This window comes from Prunus dulcis, chromosome 1 (genome assembly GCF_902201215.1).
Source record: "Prunus dulcis chromosome 1, ALMONDv2, whole genome shotgun sequence".
Lineage (NCBI taxonomy): Eukaryota > Viridiplantae > Streptophyta > Magnoliopsida > Rosales > Rosaceae > Prunus > Prunus dulcis.
Genome location: NC_047650.1, coordinates 32,897,828 through 32,914,738, shown reverse-complemented (window position 1 = coordinate 32,914,738; position 16,911 = coordinate 32,897,828). Strand labels below are relative to the sequence as shown.

The 16,911-nt window shown below is 38.1% G+C and overlaps 4 protein-coding genes across 6 annotated transcripts; 1 reads left to right on the top strand and 3 right to left on the bottom strand.

The window, feature by feature from the left end:
• Positions 1-1,216: 1,216 nt before the first annotated feature.
• Positions 1,217-4,020, bottom strand: LOC117614666 (amino acid transporter AVT6A-like). Its single transcript, XM_034343551.1, has 5 exons — positions 3,527-4,020; positions 3,210-3,362; positions 2,596-2,799; positions 1,734-2,199; positions 1,217-1,521 (listed from the first exon to the last, which is right to left on the bottom strand). The coding sequence occupies exons 1-5, from the start codon at positions 3,927-3,929 to the stop codon at positions 1,383-1,385; spliced, it is 1,365 nt and encodes a 454-aa protein (XP_034199442.1). The 5' UTR covers positions 3,930-4,020; the 3' UTR covers positions 1,217-1,382.
• On the bottom strand, positions 3,943-6,202 carry LOC117614667. 2 transcript variants are annotated; one of them, XM_034343553.1, is made up of 5 exons: positions 5,876-6,202; positions 5,561-5,756; positions 5,366-5,452; positions 4,650-4,843; positions 3,943-4,053 (listed from the first exon to the last, which is right to left on the bottom strand). In XM_034343553.1, the coding sequence occupies exons 1-4, from the start codon at positions 6,091-6,093 to the stop codon at positions 4,688-4,690; spliced, it is 657 nt and encodes a 218-aa protein (XP_034199444.1). In that variant the 5' UTR covers positions 6,094-6,202; the 3' UTR covers positions 3,943-4,053; positions 4,650-4,687. The 2 variants fall into 2 exon arrangements, with proteins under 2 accessions (XP_034199444.1, XP_034199443.1); XM_034343552.1 differs by lacking the exon at positions 3,943-4,053 and having other exon boundaries at positions 4,464-4,843; positions 5,876-6,175.
• A 3,696-nt stretch (positions 6,203-9,898) lies between these two features.
• On the top strand, positions 9,899-13,963 carry LOC117615124 (squalene monooxygenase SE1-like). The gene is made up of 8 exons (XM_034344135.1): positions 9,899-10,363; positions 11,632-11,743; positions 11,888-12,062; positions 12,239-12,407; positions 12,534-12,752; positions 12,871-13,146; positions 13,239-13,517; positions 13,604-13,963. Exons 1-8 carry the CDS (start codon positions 10,124-10,126, stop codon positions 13,742-13,744), a joined length of 1,611 nt encoding a protein of 536 aa, XP_034200026.1. The 5' UTR covers positions 9,899-10,123; the 3' UTR covers positions 13,745-13,963.
• A 147-nt stretch (positions 13,964-14,110) lies between these two features.
• On the bottom strand, positions 14,111-16,875 carry LOC117614654 (dnaJ homolog subfamily C member 7 homolog). Of its 2 annotated transcripts, XM_034343536.1 has the most exons (7): positions 16,523-16,870; positions 16,394-16,435; positions 16,017-16,145; positions 15,266-15,501; positions 14,984-15,020; positions 14,582-14,639; positions 14,111-14,496 (listed from the first exon to the last, which is right to left on the bottom strand). In XM_034343536.1, the coding sequence occupies exons 1-7, from the start codon at positions 16,667-16,669 to the stop codon at positions 14,417-14,419; spliced, it is 729 nt and encodes a 242-aa protein (XP_034199427.1). In that variant the 5' UTR covers positions 16,670-16,870; the 3' UTR covers positions 14,111-14,416. The 2 variants fall into 2 exon arrangements, with proteins under 2 accessions (XP_034199427.1, XP_034199428.1); XM_034343537.1 differs by lacking the exon at positions 16,394-16,435 and having other exon boundaries at positions 16,523-16,875.
• Positions 16,876-16,911: the final 36 nt, after the last annotated feature.

Genomic DNA, 16,911 nt, shown 5'->3' with positions numbered 1-16,911 from the left:
AGTTTTTAATGTAAATATCGCCCAATTGGATTTCAAATCATGAATTCGCTACTAGCGATTACGATTTATGTTTTGTAACTTTCGTTAACATCCGATGTACAACAATTTTTTTTTCTTTTTTAGTAATGCAAACAACAGTTTCAGTACGGACCACGGGCCAAACACCTTCTTACTTAATGCTTGTACGCAATGTTTGTGTAAATTTGAAAAAAGAGAGCGCCGTGAACATCTCAATCAAATATAAACAGAACATTCAAAAACAGGGGTGAATGTAGGCATGGCCTGGCCAAATTCCAGCCGCTCCCAAATGCTCCAAACTTTTGTTTGTCTCATTCTGCTAAAGCTCCTTCCTACTGGCTCAAGATGACTTTGTCTAATTTTGAATCTTTCAAACATCGTTTTCTATCGTGCAGAACCATCTGTCATGGAATCTTGCATCAAATTTATGGGTTTTTACTTTTATCCCAGTTAAGATGCAATGCAACTGACAAAACTAGTGTTGGGCAGATGTACTCTTACACGCAAGTTCAAAAGTGAAAAACCAAACATCAGCCTTTGTAGAATTGCTATATAACATCATGCAAAAATATTTTTCTAATCGAGGAGACAAACTAGTAATAACAATAACATCATCCACGTGGATAAATCAAGGAGGAGACAAACACAAGGCCCAGCTATATATTTTAGTTGTTGAAGACGACCAATAGGCAAATGGACTTGTCTGATTTCCACAACAGCAACGTAAGACGTCAGATTGATAAATAAACAATCCCAAAGAAAATTTTATATTATTGGCGCAGAGAAACCATGAAACCATGAAAGTGTACGAAAACAATATAAGAGCTTCTGAGGTTGTGAAAAATGTGACCTAACTGATCAATCTTCATGTCTTGGTCAATTGAGATTAAGTGAAACAGCTGTTCTACATGTGCCAGGTGGAGAGAAAGGGAAAGGGGCAGGGCATGTGTGTTTCGGATGCTATTGTCACAATTGAGAAAAATTGAAAACGACCCAGTAAACTAGGTTCAAAAAGCAAGCACAGATGATCATCCAATCCCAACCAATGAAAAGCTTTGAGTCGAATAATGCCACAACAACGCAATGCCAAACAGCTTTGGTGTTTGGTGGGGACCAATAAGAATCATTATTTACACCTCTCTGGTTAAGCTAATCGTAATTTTATCCACCTGATAAATCTTTCCACATAACAACATGATAAAGCAATGCTTTATTTTCTTAATGATCAATGATTAGTAGGCTTTTATTATTCCAAAAAAAAAAAAGTTAAAGAAAAGTGTGTATTAAAAAAGTATGGAGAAAAGAAGAAGGAATCTAATCTAATTCTAAATTAAACGAATGGAAAATTTTGCTGTTATCGTATGTCATCTTCCAGCGAGTTTATCACGACTGACAATGCTGTAAATGTCACTGGAGATGGCCGCTGTGCTTGAGGAGACTGCTAAAAAGATCATCACCCATGACACTAGTTTGTCCTTCTTTGTTGCAATTCCATGAGTGTCCCTGCATAACAGGACACAGGAGGAAGGCATGGCTTTTAGGTCAAAGCAGGGAAGGTTTCTTCTCGGTCAATCAAAACATCAAGTGCTAAATGCAACCTTTTATTTTTAGCTTGTCCTTCTGTTCAAGTGTGTGAGCTTAGAAAAATATTATGCTTCGACGTGCAATTCTATCATTGTTGTTATAACAAGTTAATTATAGTCAATGTTGCTTACCTAAGCGCAACGGCAGCGGGAAATATGAAACCAACGGAGATGGCAGCTGTAGCACCTGTGAACTGAAAGGCATCCCAGATGCTAGGCACAAAATTGGCTCCAAGAAAAATAAAACCCATGAGAGCTGCAGTTACTGTGTAGAATCTTCGATTGTCAAATGCAATAGGAATGGCAAAGGGGAAGAGAAGACCATCTAAATTGAGGCGAAGGGAGAAAAATACAATGGGGAAAACAAGCATCAGGTGGACGCCATAGCTAACCCTCACAATATCATCAAGAAATGAGCTATATGGAATTCCTAGATCAGCATCGAAATTTGCCAGCACATCATCCAGCGTGTGATCCCCAAAGAGAAGGAAACTAAAGAAGCTGGTCGCAATGTAAACAGTTGAGCAAAATGTAAGGGAGGTCCGCACTATTGACTTCATCTGGGTAGGGTCTATCAGTTCATTCTCTATTGGGTGAACTGCAAGTGCATTAGAAAAGTAGTCAGCTAATAGAATACGCATCCTTGTATTAAGCAATCAAATGCCATTTAAGATTACAATATGCACTATGGTTGTAGAAATTAGAACCAAAGTGTATCCACTGAGTCACTTGATAAGCTTGAAGTGTAGTGGCTAACTAGTAGTTTGCCGTGAGATAGATCAGTGCCTACGATTATGGTGGTCGTTTGTATCTTACGAGCAAAATATAAAGTAACATGACCATTGTTAACCACTCCCTTAGTATTCATTACCAAATTTAATGGACTAAAATCATCTTCAAATTACCGCACCCGCAAAGCATTATTTCCTTAACAATAATTCTATTATAAAAACAACAGAAATCTAGCAGGCTTATTTGCATATGGAGTACTTACTGTTGTGGTGGCAGATATAGGCAGTGACTAGAATGGGAATGGTAGTGAAAAGCTTCCAAAATGATGCCTGGTCAACGAGTTTGGGCATCAAACGTGGAAATGCAACGCTTCCATCCATCAACTTAAAGATCGCTACTCCCGCTGTTATTGCCACGAAAACAACAGCCAAAGCAACAGACAATGCTGATGTGTATCTCAACGAATCTAGCACAAAAAGATAATATATGTACAGAAATCAGTCACTGAATCAATAATTGTTATGCCAGTCAACAGCTGAAACCCTATTTACGTGGTATTTGATCGGATATCATCTCTTAGGAACATATGAACACTTTTTCCTAATTATACATAATAACGCTTGCCTCCATTCATTCGTAAATAACTCCAGGAAGTTCAGAGTCTTCAATAGTTGTTCAAGCAAAACAACTAACGCAAGTTCATTGCCAGAACTGTAGCTGCTTATATGACAATATAAGCAGGATCAGAAAATGGACTAACTTGGACTACGTTATGATTATATAATGCAACTAGTTCTTTTGAGACTACAATTTGTCAAAATGTGTAATTATTAACAAGAAAAAAAAAACAAAGAGAGAGAGAAGTAGAGAATGTACCCACGCGCTTGAAAGAAATAAGAGGAGCCAAAACAAGGAGCGTGGTGAGAAGAAGCAACGAGAACCGTGAGGTCCACCAACGTTGACCAAACCATTCCTCCATTACACCCGAATGGCGTACTCCTTCCGACCAAGTCCCCGACAGCACATCCCCTGCAACACCAAAATTCCAAAATTAGCCCCTTCCCAAAATATAAGCTGGGGCACAAACGACGTCGCTTAGCAGCTAGAACCTCGTTGACCAAAAACCCTATACCACAAAAATAAATAAACTCCAGAAATTAAAAATAAAAAGTATTGTTGAGCAGAAACTGTACCGATGATGATCATGTAGACGACGAGCATGCCCAAGTTGTTGACGACGACGCAGAGCTGGAGGAGGGTGCGTCCGGGCCCACCGAAAGCGTCGCCGACCAGACCCGAATACGAGGCTGTCTTGGAAGCTCGCGTGAACCGCATGATCATGTCGATGGACGACTCGGTCAACATAGCCCCCAAAACGATCATAATTAGGCCCGGAATCAGGCCCAACTGCTTAACCGCCGCCGGCAGAGCCATGATCCCGGCTCCAACGATTGTCGTCGACATGTTGAAGACGGCTCCGGAAAACGACGCGCCGTTGAAACCGACCTCGGGGGAGTCATGGTCGTCATGCTTCTGGGGAAGGAGCGGAATTTTGGGGCTGCGCCGGTACTTCCTGTCCGACGAGACAATTGTCATTTTGGTAGATTATGGGGGTTGTTGGGTTGGCCGTTGAGGGAGTTTTTTTTTTTTTGGTCTGAAGCCGTTGAGGGAGTTTGGGGAAGGGATTTTTATCCGATTTGTTGGCCGCACAGGAACCGACCTGGAAACGAATAGCGCGTTGACACGTTTGCAGATTATATTACAGCTTGGAATTGGAAGGCCGTTATGTGAAAACAAACGACAAAAGGAGAGCTTGGGAAACTCCTTACGATTTGGCAAAGCATTAGGATGGCCCAATAAATAGGAGAGACTATAAAAGATAATTAGCCTTTTTATGGATTTCATTCCAATTGGGCGTTTCAAATTTTATTCAACGCGTTTCTTTGAGAGGGGGTGACCAATTTAACGTATTGCAGAGTTTTTTTACCAAGCATAGACCAAAACCAACAAAGTCTGTCTAGAATTTCATTCAAACCATATGCTAACAGTAACTGCTAATGGTAGGGCCAAAGTTCAAACGGGCTTCTAGTTTACGTTGAATTAGGGTTTTTTTTTAATCCCAGAAACTGATAAAATAAAATAAATTCAGACAATATTTACTCATATGGGTCAATGATTCACAGTTTGCAAAATGCAAAGCACAAGCTACAGAGATAGGTTACAACATATGCAAAGCACAAGCTTTGTTCATGAGAGTTGATAAAATACTTGCTTGTACAGCATTTTAATGTAGTTTTGAAGTTAGTTAGAACTTACAAGCATTGCCAAAGCCAGTTAAATGGCAGAGCACTACATCAGCGCTTTCGCTTTCTCTTGTTGGGATTTTTACTTTTATCAGTTTTGAGGTCCGGATCTGATTGCGAAGATGGCAGCTTGGCCCCTACAGCACCACTCCACAAAGCCCTCTCTACATCTGATGGCGTGAAGGTCTCCCCTTCGGCAGTCAGTTCCTGCATACATTCCACCAGCAGATAGTTAAAAGTGGTAGCAAAATCCATGGAAAAGTAAATAATGTGACATTAGTTTAGATAATATTATTGTTAACACCATGCCAAACTAAAATTATCACAACTTACAGATTTGGCACACTTAATATGATAATTTAATTTAGTATGGAAAAATGGACATGCTACACTCAATCACCATAAAAAAAAAAAAAAAAAAGGGCTGGAATTACAATGATAGCAGCTTTCATGCTCATGAGGATGAAAATCAGCCCTGAGAAAGTTTAACTGGGCAGGGAGTATGCGTGCCCTCTCATGGTCATCAAATCGCATGGACAGCATGTGACGGGTGGATGCGAGAGGGAGGTTGCGCTTACAACTGCGCCCACCCTATGATTTTTGTTCCACACACAGTATTACACTATATTAATTGGCACTAGATTTGTATAATGTGCACGTGTTATATGCTTGCATTGCAGTCATCTAGTAATTTTCCGAGTTACACCAATGCTGAAGAAATTGACTGACCTTTGCTTTCTCCTGTAACTTATTTACGAATAACAGGTACTGCTTGAGTGTATAGTCTTTGGAGTTGCCAAGAGCTGCAACCATAGCCTGTTACCAAACAAACACAAATTAAATTTTAAAATCAACTAGAAAGACATTACTCAAATGAGAAGCAATAAACCCAAAATCTGCACTCAAAAGCCTAAGTTAATTCACCTCGTCGGACATGAAGGGCGCCACGTCAGGAGCGTAAGCTGCCAGAACGGCAGAGGCCGTGGCGGGACCCACCCCTTTGAGCACCGTGAGCTCAGAGATAGCCTTTGAGATATCAGGAAGAGCCTGAAACGCCTTTTGGGAGGCCGATTTCACCACGGCCTCGTCCAAAGCCGATACGAAATCCAACAGCCTCGGCCTCAAATCCACAATTTTACATACAAGTTTAGCACACTCCTCAGTCTAACAGCAAAATTGATATATAAACGCACAAAAATGTTGAAGGAGAGAGAGAGAGAGAGAGAGAGAGAGAGGTACCGCCATTTGCCACGTGTGAGCTTCCAGCGCATGAGGTCAGAGAGCTCGGAGGTGGTGATGAAGGGGCTAGGGTTTCGTTGGTGGAGGAGAGAAGGGAGCGCGTTGCGGTAAAAGTCGTCGAGAGAAACCAAATTGGGTTTGTTGAGTGATTGGATGCGAGACGAGTAAGAAGATAGGGCCTCTCTCCAGAGACTCAGAGCAGAGCACTCAAATTCCATTTTTGCTGTTGCTCGCTGTACCGCGTCTTTGCCTTTTTGGTTTGGTTCGTTTCTTTCGCCTTTCGCAAATCAGTTCCCGCTAATGCCGCTACGCCCGCCTTTTAATTTTAATTTTCCGCTTCTCAGTCGAGTTTCTACCTTAATGGATTTGCCAACAGGCCCGTTGGGTCCTTTTTGCATTGGGCTCAAAAACTCATTTTGCATCGCATGACGACGTGGCATTAGTAAATTTTAAGAATAATACAAATTTTAAAAAATTATATTGGATAGAATATGATTTCCTCTTTTAATATACAAGAGATATTTGAGTGGGGGGAATAGTCTCGTCACATGTCATAATAAATGCTTTTAACCAATCGAGCTATAAAATCTTGTTATAATAGAATATGATTATGTAGGTTCAAAACATGTTTTTAGTTATATGGATGAAAAAGTTTTCTAGCCATGGTGAAGCTCACTCATCTTGAGTCAAACTTGTATGTTGTGGCGCGGGATTTTACATTAGGCAAATTAATAACAAGAAGCCGTTAATTTGGACATATTTCTCAACACATGCGATGCAAGTGGCAAACCCAAACTACACTCTGATGCCGCCAGTTGGTTTTATATCATGTCTAACTCATTTTGACTGATTAATTCATAAAAAAATAAATTATTGTTGCATTATTATTGACGCGTACGGACGAGTGTGCGTGCCGAATTCTTCAGCGGCGGAGTACACTTTTGTCTTGGACCTTGGTCGTCCGACTACTCCTCCTATTATATTGGTATATAATTTATATGGGTATACTAGTGATTTGCTCTTTGAATTTGTACCTAATTTTAAATTGACCTTCTATCCTCTTTTTTTAGAAAATTAAGGATATAAACTTTTTTTTACAGTCAATTTTCCTCTACCGTCTAAATTCTCAACATTTCATCCAATCAATGTTTCTAACTTTAAGACTTGTTTGAGACTATTTATATATTAAATACTTTAATCAGAAAGTTGATGCGTGACAAGTTTGAGAATTATAATATATTAATCTCTCTCTTCCTTTTTTTTCTTTTTTTAGCTATGAATTATAATAATATTAGTCTCTTGATCCGATTTCCACACTTCTTCTTTTCCCAAATATCATTTTCTTAAAGTTCCATAAAACATGTAATGCCTGTCACGCTCCCACCAATCAGATTACAATATTATTCATTTTAGATCAAATGTCATGCCAGCTTAATTATTCTTGACTAATATACTGTACAAATCGGATTCACGTGATTTAATATAATAATACGTTCGTATCCTAAATATTATATTTATTTTTTTCGAGTCCCCCGACCTTCTTCTTGTTTGACAACTGTTCGACGTGAGAGCCTAGACTCTAAGTTCTAAACCCAAGACGGAATTTTGGTCAAAATATTCACAGTTCAACCAGTAATTTATTCATCTAATTTCTTCCCTAATCTCATTGGCCGTGCATAATAGAAAAAAGGTTTCTGATACTGTGTGGATGCTTGTAAATTGAAGAGCATGCCAAAAAAAATCAAATATACATTGAAATGTCATTGAGTTTCAATCTCCCATAGGACCGTTCTATAAAAAAAGAGTATACGCCGAGATAAATACTACCACACAACAAGAGATCAAATGAACCCGTAATTGTTAAAATAATTTACGTATTATTGTATGATACAATTTTCCCTTGTAATTATTTCTACTTTCAACTTACAACTCCCAATAATACACAATAAAAAGATTATAAACAAAAGGAAATCAAATTACTTGTATTTTTTTAAGTGTATTCAATTACTATTTTAAAAGAGTTCAATGGAGTTATAAAGTTTATAGAGTTCAATATATTTCAATTGATTTCTATCAACTCCGTATATAGTTTGATTGAATTCCTAGATTGATTTTAATGGTGTTTGTTAAAGTTTTATCATAGATTTTAAGGAGTTGATTAAAGTTCTAAAATGTTATTTTCTTTATTTTCCCTTTTTTTAGCACTTGAGCTATTGCTTATGTTGCCATCAACAATATCTTTATGGTTTCAGGATAATATTTCTCTAATTCTTCGTCGTCCATTTTCTTTTCTTCTTCTTTTTTCATTGATTTATTCATTTCATAGTACTACATCTACTTCTTTCATCTCCATTAATGACAACAACAAAAAAATATGAATTGCACATATAACATTGTAAACAACTAATAAAAAAGGAAAAGGCATAACCAAAAAAAGAAAAAGAAAAGAAAGGATGCCTGTATATCGATAAAGAAGGCTATAACATAACATAATGTACAAAAACAAATTAACATCAACCAAAATAAAAAATAAAAAATAAAAGAAGGAAAAGTAGAAAAAATAATTGGGATGCTATTTTACATTGATATACGATGTACAATAATAACAACAACTATTCGAAGAGAAGAGATTGAAGCTTTTATTTGTAACAGCAACAACTACCATTGGGAAAAAGAGAAACACACGTTGAAAGACTATCGATATTGAGAATATATGGATATATGATATACAACAACAACTATTGGGAAGACTATTGATGAGAGACCATACATATATAAAAGCACAGTAAAAAAAGAGAGAAGATTTGTTACCTCCACTTCACAAGCATACGTTCAAAGACTGGAAAGCGTAAAGCACTTTCAAAATTTCTAGGGTTTACATAAAATTTATCAAGGCCTTTTGCATTTATACTTGTCACTTTAAATTCTAACGAAATCAGTCAATTCATTAATTACTTCAAAATAAATGACTTTTTGAATACACATCAACTTTGTTTGACTTATAAAAAGTCATAATCGAATACACCTAGATTTCAATGTATTTTTTTAAAATCAATTGAAATTCGAATTGAATACACCCAAATTGGTACAAACTCTTTTAAAATCTTAATTGAGTACACTTGAATTTTTAAACTCTTTTAAAATCTTAATTGAGTACACCCCTCAATAATACATGATTATTAAAAATAAAAAAAAACTTAGAATAATAGTGAAGCACTAGTCAACCTGGGTTTCAATATGCACATCTTAGAGCATCTCCACCCATAAGGGCTAAGTCTAGGGCAAGGGCAAGTAAGGGTTGCCATTATTCACATAAATAGTGTCAGCCTTGCAATTTGTGGTTCCACCCATGACGGCTAAGTCTAAGTCAATTATTATTCACTTAAATTTATTTTTTATACTTAAACCATTGATTTTGATAAGCTTTTCGGATAAGATTTTCGATTCCCAAGTGTTAATATTTATCGTAAAATTCTCACCTAAAAATCAAGATAACATTTTCGGATAAAATTTTGAAATTTGGAAAGTGAATAATATTGGTAGGTATGTATAGAAAAAATTTCCAGAATTTTTTGATATTTTTTTCAATTTTTTTTAGCCAAAAATTGGACAACCGTTAGGTTGTGCATGATTTTTCGATCGGAGGCTCTAGGAGAAGCCACGTGGCTTGTAACCATTGGGCAATGTGGGCTGGTGAGTCCAACAGTAAAAAAATATTTGAAAATCAGTTGCTGACGTCAGCAGCCCGCAGACAACATCCCAATTAATTTTTGCCTATGGACTTGCCCAGGCTGATGGGGCCCATGCCTTGCCCGGACTGAATTTCCTGCACTGAAGCCGCATTGGGCTTACCAAGGAGGCCTTTTGCCCGATTTGATAGCTGCGCTGGAGCTTCTCTTAAGCAAGAACACTCACGGGGCACAAGTTAGAGATCCAACGAAACGCATCGTATTGCACAGCTGTGACATACTTGTCGTTGTGACTCGTGGAGCCCTATAAAAAGTGAACATGCTCTGCCAACACACATATCGTGGCACCGTTGCACAATATATAACCGTTCAAAAAAGGCAAAGAGCCAGCGAAGAGCCAGAGACTCGAGAGGAGAGAGTGTGTGTGTGTATGAGAGAGACGCATCAAGAAAAAAAGCCAATACAGACAGACAGAGAGTGAGAAACAGAGAGACGCGTCGTCGTTTCGTCCTCTTGTCGTCTCTGAGAGCTTCGATCGAGTCGCATTTTCGGAGGAGAAATGGCGGATCAGTACTTGCTTGGATGGATCTTGGCCTCTGTGCTGGGCCTCGTGGCGCTGTACAGAACGCTGGTGAAGAGGAACGACGATCGTCGCAGCGCTTTGGCGGAGAAGAGAAGCGAGTGCGTGAAGAGCGTCATGGTCTCGAATGGAGAATGCAGATCTATTGACGGCGATGTCGACGTTATAATCGTCGGAGCAGGCGTCGCCGGCGCCGCTCTGGCTCACACTCTCGGCAAGGTGAGAGAATATGCTTCGTTTGAGCCTCTGAGTTTCATTTTCTCGGCAAACAAACACATTTGTTTTCATTTCTTGTTGATTTGAATCAGAATGGTATTCTGATTGCTGTGTGCGATGAGGCACACGCGCTTGAATTATTTTGAAAAGGTTAAAAAGAAAAAGCAGACGCTCTTGAAAACTGGTAGTGATTTGATTTAATATAAAATTAAGGTTAATTACAAACACAGTGACACACAAGCGCGGGCACCATATACACCTACACATTATACAGAATTACTCTAATAACCTTCTGAATTAAGCTTTAACAAGTAAACAAACCTGCTTAAATGTCATCTAGGTAGCTTACACCTTTATGTCTTAATCTGACATCATCTCTGATAATCATGCTAGAATATGAATAAAGATAGTGGTTTCAATTTGCTGTTATGGTCTCTAATAATTTTCTAGTTTTCGAAGAGGTTGTTGCATCACTCGCATAGTTACTGTCAAAACTTTATATATGAACTTTTTGCCTGTAGATGCTGGTAGGATCTTTGGTAAAATTGTAAGTGGTTGCCTAGTTAAAATACATATGATCAATGACTATGTGTTCAATTTTAATTGATAATACTAAGACCTTTTGATTGGATCAAGTGTGCTGTTAAAGTCTAGTTCGTACAGGTAGAGGTACAAATCTAAAGGAATATCTCTTTCTGCAATCTTTTATATTTGTTGTTTAGATTGTTGTTTCAAACATTACGTTTGAATACCTACTATATGCCCTGTATTGTCTACCAGCTAGGACTGGGGATTGTAAAGGACAGAATGCGTTGCTGTCAAAAGTATATTCCTTATATATGAAGAGTCTAATAAGACATACTATTCCCACCAAAAAGAAAAGAATGTAGACTATGTAATTTATCTGTTACCAACTACCACTAAGTCCTGTAATTACAAGGGCCTGCACTTTTGTGAGGTTTTGTCTTACTGACCAGATTCAAGCTTACAACGCTGGTCATGGATTGAAATTAAGCTTTGATGTACTTTGCAGCCTAATTTTTCAAGCTCATATTCGTGCCTGACTTTTAATTTTTAATTTTTTTACATTGTATCCATACTGTAAAAGATTGTCGAAACAGGGCCTTTTTTTTTTTTTTAATAACAAAAAACAAACATCAAAGCTGAAGACGCCCCAAGGGAGATGGCAATTGCTTAGTTTTCTTTTATCTGGTTTGATTCTACTGCAAATTATTTCTTTTGGAAATTGATGACCCTACTTTGGACTGTAGGATGGACGTCGAGTTCATGTGATTGAACGAGACTTGCAAGAGCCAGACCGAATTGTTGGTGAACTACTACAACCTGGAGGCTACCTCAAATTAATTGAGCTGGGACTAGAAGGTAGTCTCATTCAAACTTTTTAACCATGGAGATGTATATGTTTATGCAGCAAGTTTCTGTTTCATAGTGAATTAGTTCGAATTGATTAACTGAATTACAGCAGAAATCATTAGTTAATGGACTTTGAATTATATCTGACTGCAGATTGTGTGGAGGAAATTGATGCTCAGCAGGTGTTCGGCTATGCCCTTTTCAAGGACGGGAAAAATACTAAACTCTCTTACCCCTTGGAGAAATTTCACTCAGATGTGTCTGGAAGGAGCTTCCACAATGGCCGTTTCATACAGAGGATGCGGGAGAAGGCTGCAACTCTTCCCAAGTATGCATTTTCTCCCTTGGTTGATACAGATCAAATGTTGGTTTCCTTTATACTGTTTGTTTCTGCCTGTTGACTCAGTGGCGAGTTTCACGTGCTATTGTTTAATATATTTCATTTCTTTGGAGACTTTCTATTCACTTGTAGTTATGCTTTCCCTTTTCTTTTATTTTCTTTAGTGTGCAATTGGAGCAAGGAACAGTTACTTCTCTGCTTGAAGAAAAGGGAACAATTAAAGGTGTGCAATACAAGAATAAGACTGGCCAAGAGATGACAGCATATGCACCTCTTACTATTGTTTGTGATGGTTGTTTCTCCAACTTGCGTCGCTCTCTTTGTGATCCTAAGGTGAGGTTTGGATATATAGCATTATATTTTTCTGCAAAGTAACTAAAAACATATGTGACATTCAACTTTCTTTGTTAATGCCTAGAGCTGTCATCAACTTCTTTTTATTAATTTTGTTTTCTGCAGGTGGATGTGCCTTCTTGTTTTGTTGGGTTAATCCTGGAGAATTGCGATCTTCCGCATGCAAATCACGGACATGTTATATTAGCAGACCCTTCTCCTATTTTGTTCTATCAAATCAGTAGTACAGAGGTTCGTTGTCTGGTTGATGTACCTGGACAAAAAGTTCCTTCCATTTCAAATGGTGAAATGGCAAAGTATTTGAAGGCTGTGGTGGCTCCTCAGGTACCGTACATATATATGCTTTTTATGACTTTATTGAACTTTTTTTTCTTCTCTGCATTTCTATTTACCCATTAAATCCAGGATTTGGTTTCATGTTTTCTCTGCACTTCAATTGCAGATTCCCCCTCAACTTTATGATGCCTTCATAGCTGCAGTTGATAAGGGTACCATAAGGACAATGCCCAACAGAAGCATGCCAGCCGCTCCCTATCCTACTCCTGGAGCACTATTGATGGGAGATGCATTCAACATGCGCCACCCTCTAACAGGGGGAGGAATGACCGTGGCATTGTCTGATATCGTTGTGCTGCAGAATCTTCTCAGGCCTTTGACCAACCTAAATGATGCATCCACACTGTCGAAATATCTTGAATCGTTTTACACACTGCGCAAGGTAAGTTATATTAATATGTTGGTGTTTTAAAACACGAAGTTCTGCGCTATCTAAATTCTAACTCAGAGTCTATATAATCCTTCAATTTTTAGCCAGTGGCATCCACTATAAATACATTGGCAGGGGCCCTTTACAAGGTCTTTTCTTCTTCACCTGATCAAGCGAGGAAAGAAATGCGTCAGGCTTGCTTCGATTACCTAAGTCTCGGAGGTGTATTCTCTAATGGACCAGTATCTCTACTCTCAGGACTCAACCCTCGCCCATTGAGTTTGGTTCTCCATTTCTTCGCTGTTGCAGTATACGGTGTTGGTCGACTGTTGCTGCCATTTCCATCGCCTAAACGCGCCTGGATTGGAGCCAGATTAATTTCTGTGAGTATAAATTGGTTGTATTTTCCATTCTTCACACTGGTGAGATGCTTATATGATTTCTGACCAGACAAGTTTCTCTGCTGCAGAGTGCCTCAGGAATCATATTCCCCATAATTAAGGCCGAAGGAGTTAGACAAATGTTTTTTCCTGCGACTGTTCCAGCATATTACAGAGCACCTGTCTCTAGTGAGAAGCAAATGAAAAAGACTGAAGATAGCATAAATTGAAGGTTTTGAGAAAACCGTGCTGCCGGCAGAGGCTCCGATTTGGACTGCCACCCGCCATTCCTTGTGCGAAGTTGAAGGGGGAGGATGGTGAATGCAAAAAACAGAGATTTGTTGTAGTAACCGCAGATTTTGTTTTCTAGGACTCTTTCTTTCTATGTGTTTATTCCTTTATTTTTTTTTTTCAAGTACATAATTGAAAGAAAAAGACTTCTAATGTCCTCCATAGTTTATTTATTTGTTTATTTTATTTAAGGATCAAATTCAAACCCGTAGAAAAAAGATAAAAAAACACAGAACATCCACATGGTAAACAAAGATTCTACCGAATTATTTTTCAGTTAATCACACTCAAATAAAAGAACTCAATTAATTATATATATATATATATATATCACATAATTTTTGGAAAATTGTTAAAACAATATATTACAAAGCCTATGCATGCATAGTCGCATGTTCTCCAAAATCCAAATACATAGCCCGCCTTTACTTTATGTGGGTATAAAAAAAAATCACCAATTATTCCCACATGATATACAACATCAAGAACGAACTTTCAAATATGTTATTGCTGTTACTAATAATGCAAAGAAAAGGTGGAAGTGCCCTGTTGAATACTGCACAACCCTGCGCCCTTCAACGTCTCAAAAATCTCAGGCTGTATCAGCCGGTTCACAGATTCGTGTTTCCCCTCTCCTTCTTTATGGCCTCGTAGGACGTCATTACCTCTTTAAACTTTGCTTCAGCAGCCTCTGCAACAAAAGACAAGCAGTGAACTTCAATGCAAAGCGATGGCATCAGCTAACAAAAATTCAGTAATGGCCAAGAATACCCCACCTTTATTATCTCGGTTTTGATCTGGGTGAAATTGCTTTGCCTTGGTCCTAAACGCTGTCTGCAAGAATAAAACAAGGTTAAGAACACAAAAGAAATGACTCAGTTACTCTATGAAACTCTTTAATTGATTAGACTCTAGTAACTGCTGCTGGAACTTCAATACAGCGCACATATCAGAACTACTAGTTTTTGTTGTGGTTTGAACCTATGATCTCTTTTGTTATATTTGACACGAAGTTATAGCAGGTCCATCATAATCTCCGCCACAAAAAAAAAAAATGTCACGAGGTACAGGTACAGCCAACATCCAATTAGAGTTATAAAATTAATAGGGGAAAATACAGAGGACGAAATCTATTAGCTCTTAACACTGTTAACAGTAAGTCAAAACACAGGGAATACCTTAATCTCAGCATCCGTGTAAGGTGCCTTTCTAAACCTGTTCAAAAAAGAAGAGAAGTGAAAATGTCAAGTTTATGTTATTGATGAGATTGGAGAATCATGCAAATACATGTCTGACAGATCTGATCTTCTGAACATGAGACGAAATTGCAAAGTGAATCCAGCATTACGAAGCATAAGCATTACATCTTAAAATCATATAAACTCAACTTGGTACATCAGCCAGATATTGACTATCAACAGTACACAGAAAAGGAGATCTATGCATGATACCAACTTTACCTGTCAAGGCCTAATATTGAGTAGTGATGTGATAATAAATAGCTTGCATTTTCCCTAGGAGTCTCCCTGTAATTATTCCTCCGGTCTTTGAAGGATGTATCAGTTTTCCAATACCAATCTTCTCGCTGGAAATGTTGATGGTATGCACCTTGACCATTTTCCCTCCAGCTCTCATAGCTGCTTTTATATTTGTTCCTCTCTCTATTGAACACACTTTGCATACGCCTAATACGTTCCTACAGATGACAACATGATTTTAAAAAAATAAAAATAAAAAACAAAAAAAAAACAACCACCCTTTGAGTTAACTCAGGGATGCTTTCTATGTTACAATCGTGATTTTTTTTATTTAAAAAAAAACCCTTTGAGTCATCTTAGGGATGCTTTCTTTGTTTTAAAGAGAGAGAGACTTGACATTTTAAGGCAAGCACTAAGAACTACTCTAACATTGGAGGTGAAAATATTAATTCTGCGCTCAGCAGGTTTTCGGGATGCAATGTGATGACTTGTGCATGCCTTTTGCATTTAGAAATATACAATAAAATAAGTTTGAGTAAAGGCAAAACAGCAATTGGCTAAAAAACAGCACTCTGAGAGTTTTACAATAATGGCAATAATGGCGGAAGATTTCAGTCTTACAAATAAATAAATAAACATTAACAGAGTTTTACAATCAACGTTTGCTTGATTAACAGATAGTTGCCGAGAAGTAAATCTGAAAACCAATATAGAAATTAGAATGAAAACTCACCACTCTCTCCAGTTCTTCCTCATACTCCTCTTGCATGCGACGATTATATTTTTTCCATGCTTCCTCCTGAAAGGATGTCCGGAATGAACTACCGCTTCCTCCTTTCCACGATGATTGTGATCTGAACAACTTTTTCCATGCAATGAAAAACATGATCAGCTCCAGTAAGAACTACAAACTAACCCACATATTAACTTTTATTTAAGAAGAAGAAAAGAAAAGAAAAGAACAGGATTACTTTCCAATTAAGCACTTTTAACTACATTAACCATGGTCTCTTACATGTCATCTCAAGCATAGAACTTTCGGTTCACAAATAACAAAAGGCTTCGAATTTACAAAATCGCAGACAAACCCATTATCTATACGAAATCTACCTGAGTATAGACCCAATCAACAGTCCTACGAAGCTGAGAAACCTGCCAAATTCCCACACAATTCTCAATTCTCAATTCCTATTGGCCTCACACTCGTACAAGAAGGAAGATGAAGATAATTGAACTTACCGCGAGAGTGGTGGCGGTGGCGCCAATTAGACCAAACACCAGAATTCCCCAAATCTTCATGTCTTCCTCTCTCTCCTGGTAGGGTCTGTTTGGCGGCGTCCACGGGCCATTCTTATTCCTATTCCGATTACCATCGTCGTCGCTCATTTTCCCGCAAAGTCTCAAGCTTTAGCTATCGAATTCAACAATTGTTACTGTAGATGTTCGCGAAACCCAACAACCATGGCTAGGGTTTTTCCTGTTCAAAAGAAAAAAAAAAAAATTGGACTTCTATGAATGGTATTTCCTCACAGAGTCGCTTACACCGCCTTGGAATACGACTCTCTCTCAAATTCTCAATGGAAATGGAGTTGGAGACACATCTGAGCAGAGAAACCGATCTCCAATCT

Excerpts from the sequence above, each read along its gene's own strand:
- LOC117614666 (XM_034343551.1), bottom strand. The coding sequence starts at position 3,929 with ATGACAATTGTCTCGTCGGACAGGAAGTACCGGCGCAGCCCCAAAATT. Across the intron at positions 3,363-3,526 it reads CGTCTACATGATCATCATCG|GGGATGTGCTGTCGGGGACT; the intron begins GTACAGTTTCTG and ends TTGGTGTTGCAG. Across the intron at positions 1,522-1,733 it reads CCCGCTGCCGTTGCGCTTAG|GGACACTCATGGAATTGCAA; the intron begins GTAAGCAACATT and ends CCTGTTATGCAG.
- LOC117614667 (XM_034343553.1), bottom strand. The coding sequence starts at position 6,093 with ATGGAATTTGAGTGCTCTGCTCTGAGTCTCTGGAGAGAGGCCCTATCT. Across the intron at positions 5,757-5,875 it reads CTCACACGTGGCAAATGGCG|GCCGAGGCTGTTGGATTTCG; the intron begins GTACCTCTCTCT and ends TGTGGATTTGAG. Across the intron at positions 5,453-5,560 it reads CGCCCTTCATGTCCGACGAG|GCTATGGTTGCAGCTCTTGG; the intron begins GTGAATTAACTT and ends GTTTGGTAACAG.
- LOC117615124 (XM_034344135.1), top strand. The coding sequence starts at position 10,124 with ATGGCGGATCAGTACTTGCTTGGATGGATCTTGGCCTCTGTGCTGGGC. Across the intron at positions 10,364-11,631 it reads TGGCTCACACTCTCGGCAAG|GATGGACGTCGAGTTCATGT; the intron begins GTGAGAGAATAT and ends TTTGGACTGTAG. Across the intron at positions 12,063-12,238 it reads AAGGCTGCAACTCTTCCCAA|TGTGCAATTGGAGCAAGGAA; the intron begins GTATGCATTTTC and ends TATTTTCTTTAG.
- LOC117614654 (XM_034343536.1), bottom strand. The coding sequence starts at position 16,669 with ATGAGCGACGACGATGGTAATCGGAATAGGAATAAGAATGGCCCGTGG. Across the intron at positions 15,021-15,265 it reads TCAATATTAGGCCTTGACAG|GTTTAGAAAGGCACCTTACA; the intron begins GTAAAGTTGGTA and ends TTTTTTGAACAG. Across the intron at positions 14,640-14,983 it reads ACACGGATGCTGAGATTAAG|ACAGCGTTTAGGACCAAGGC; the intron begins GTATTCCCTGTG and ends TTATTCTTGCAG.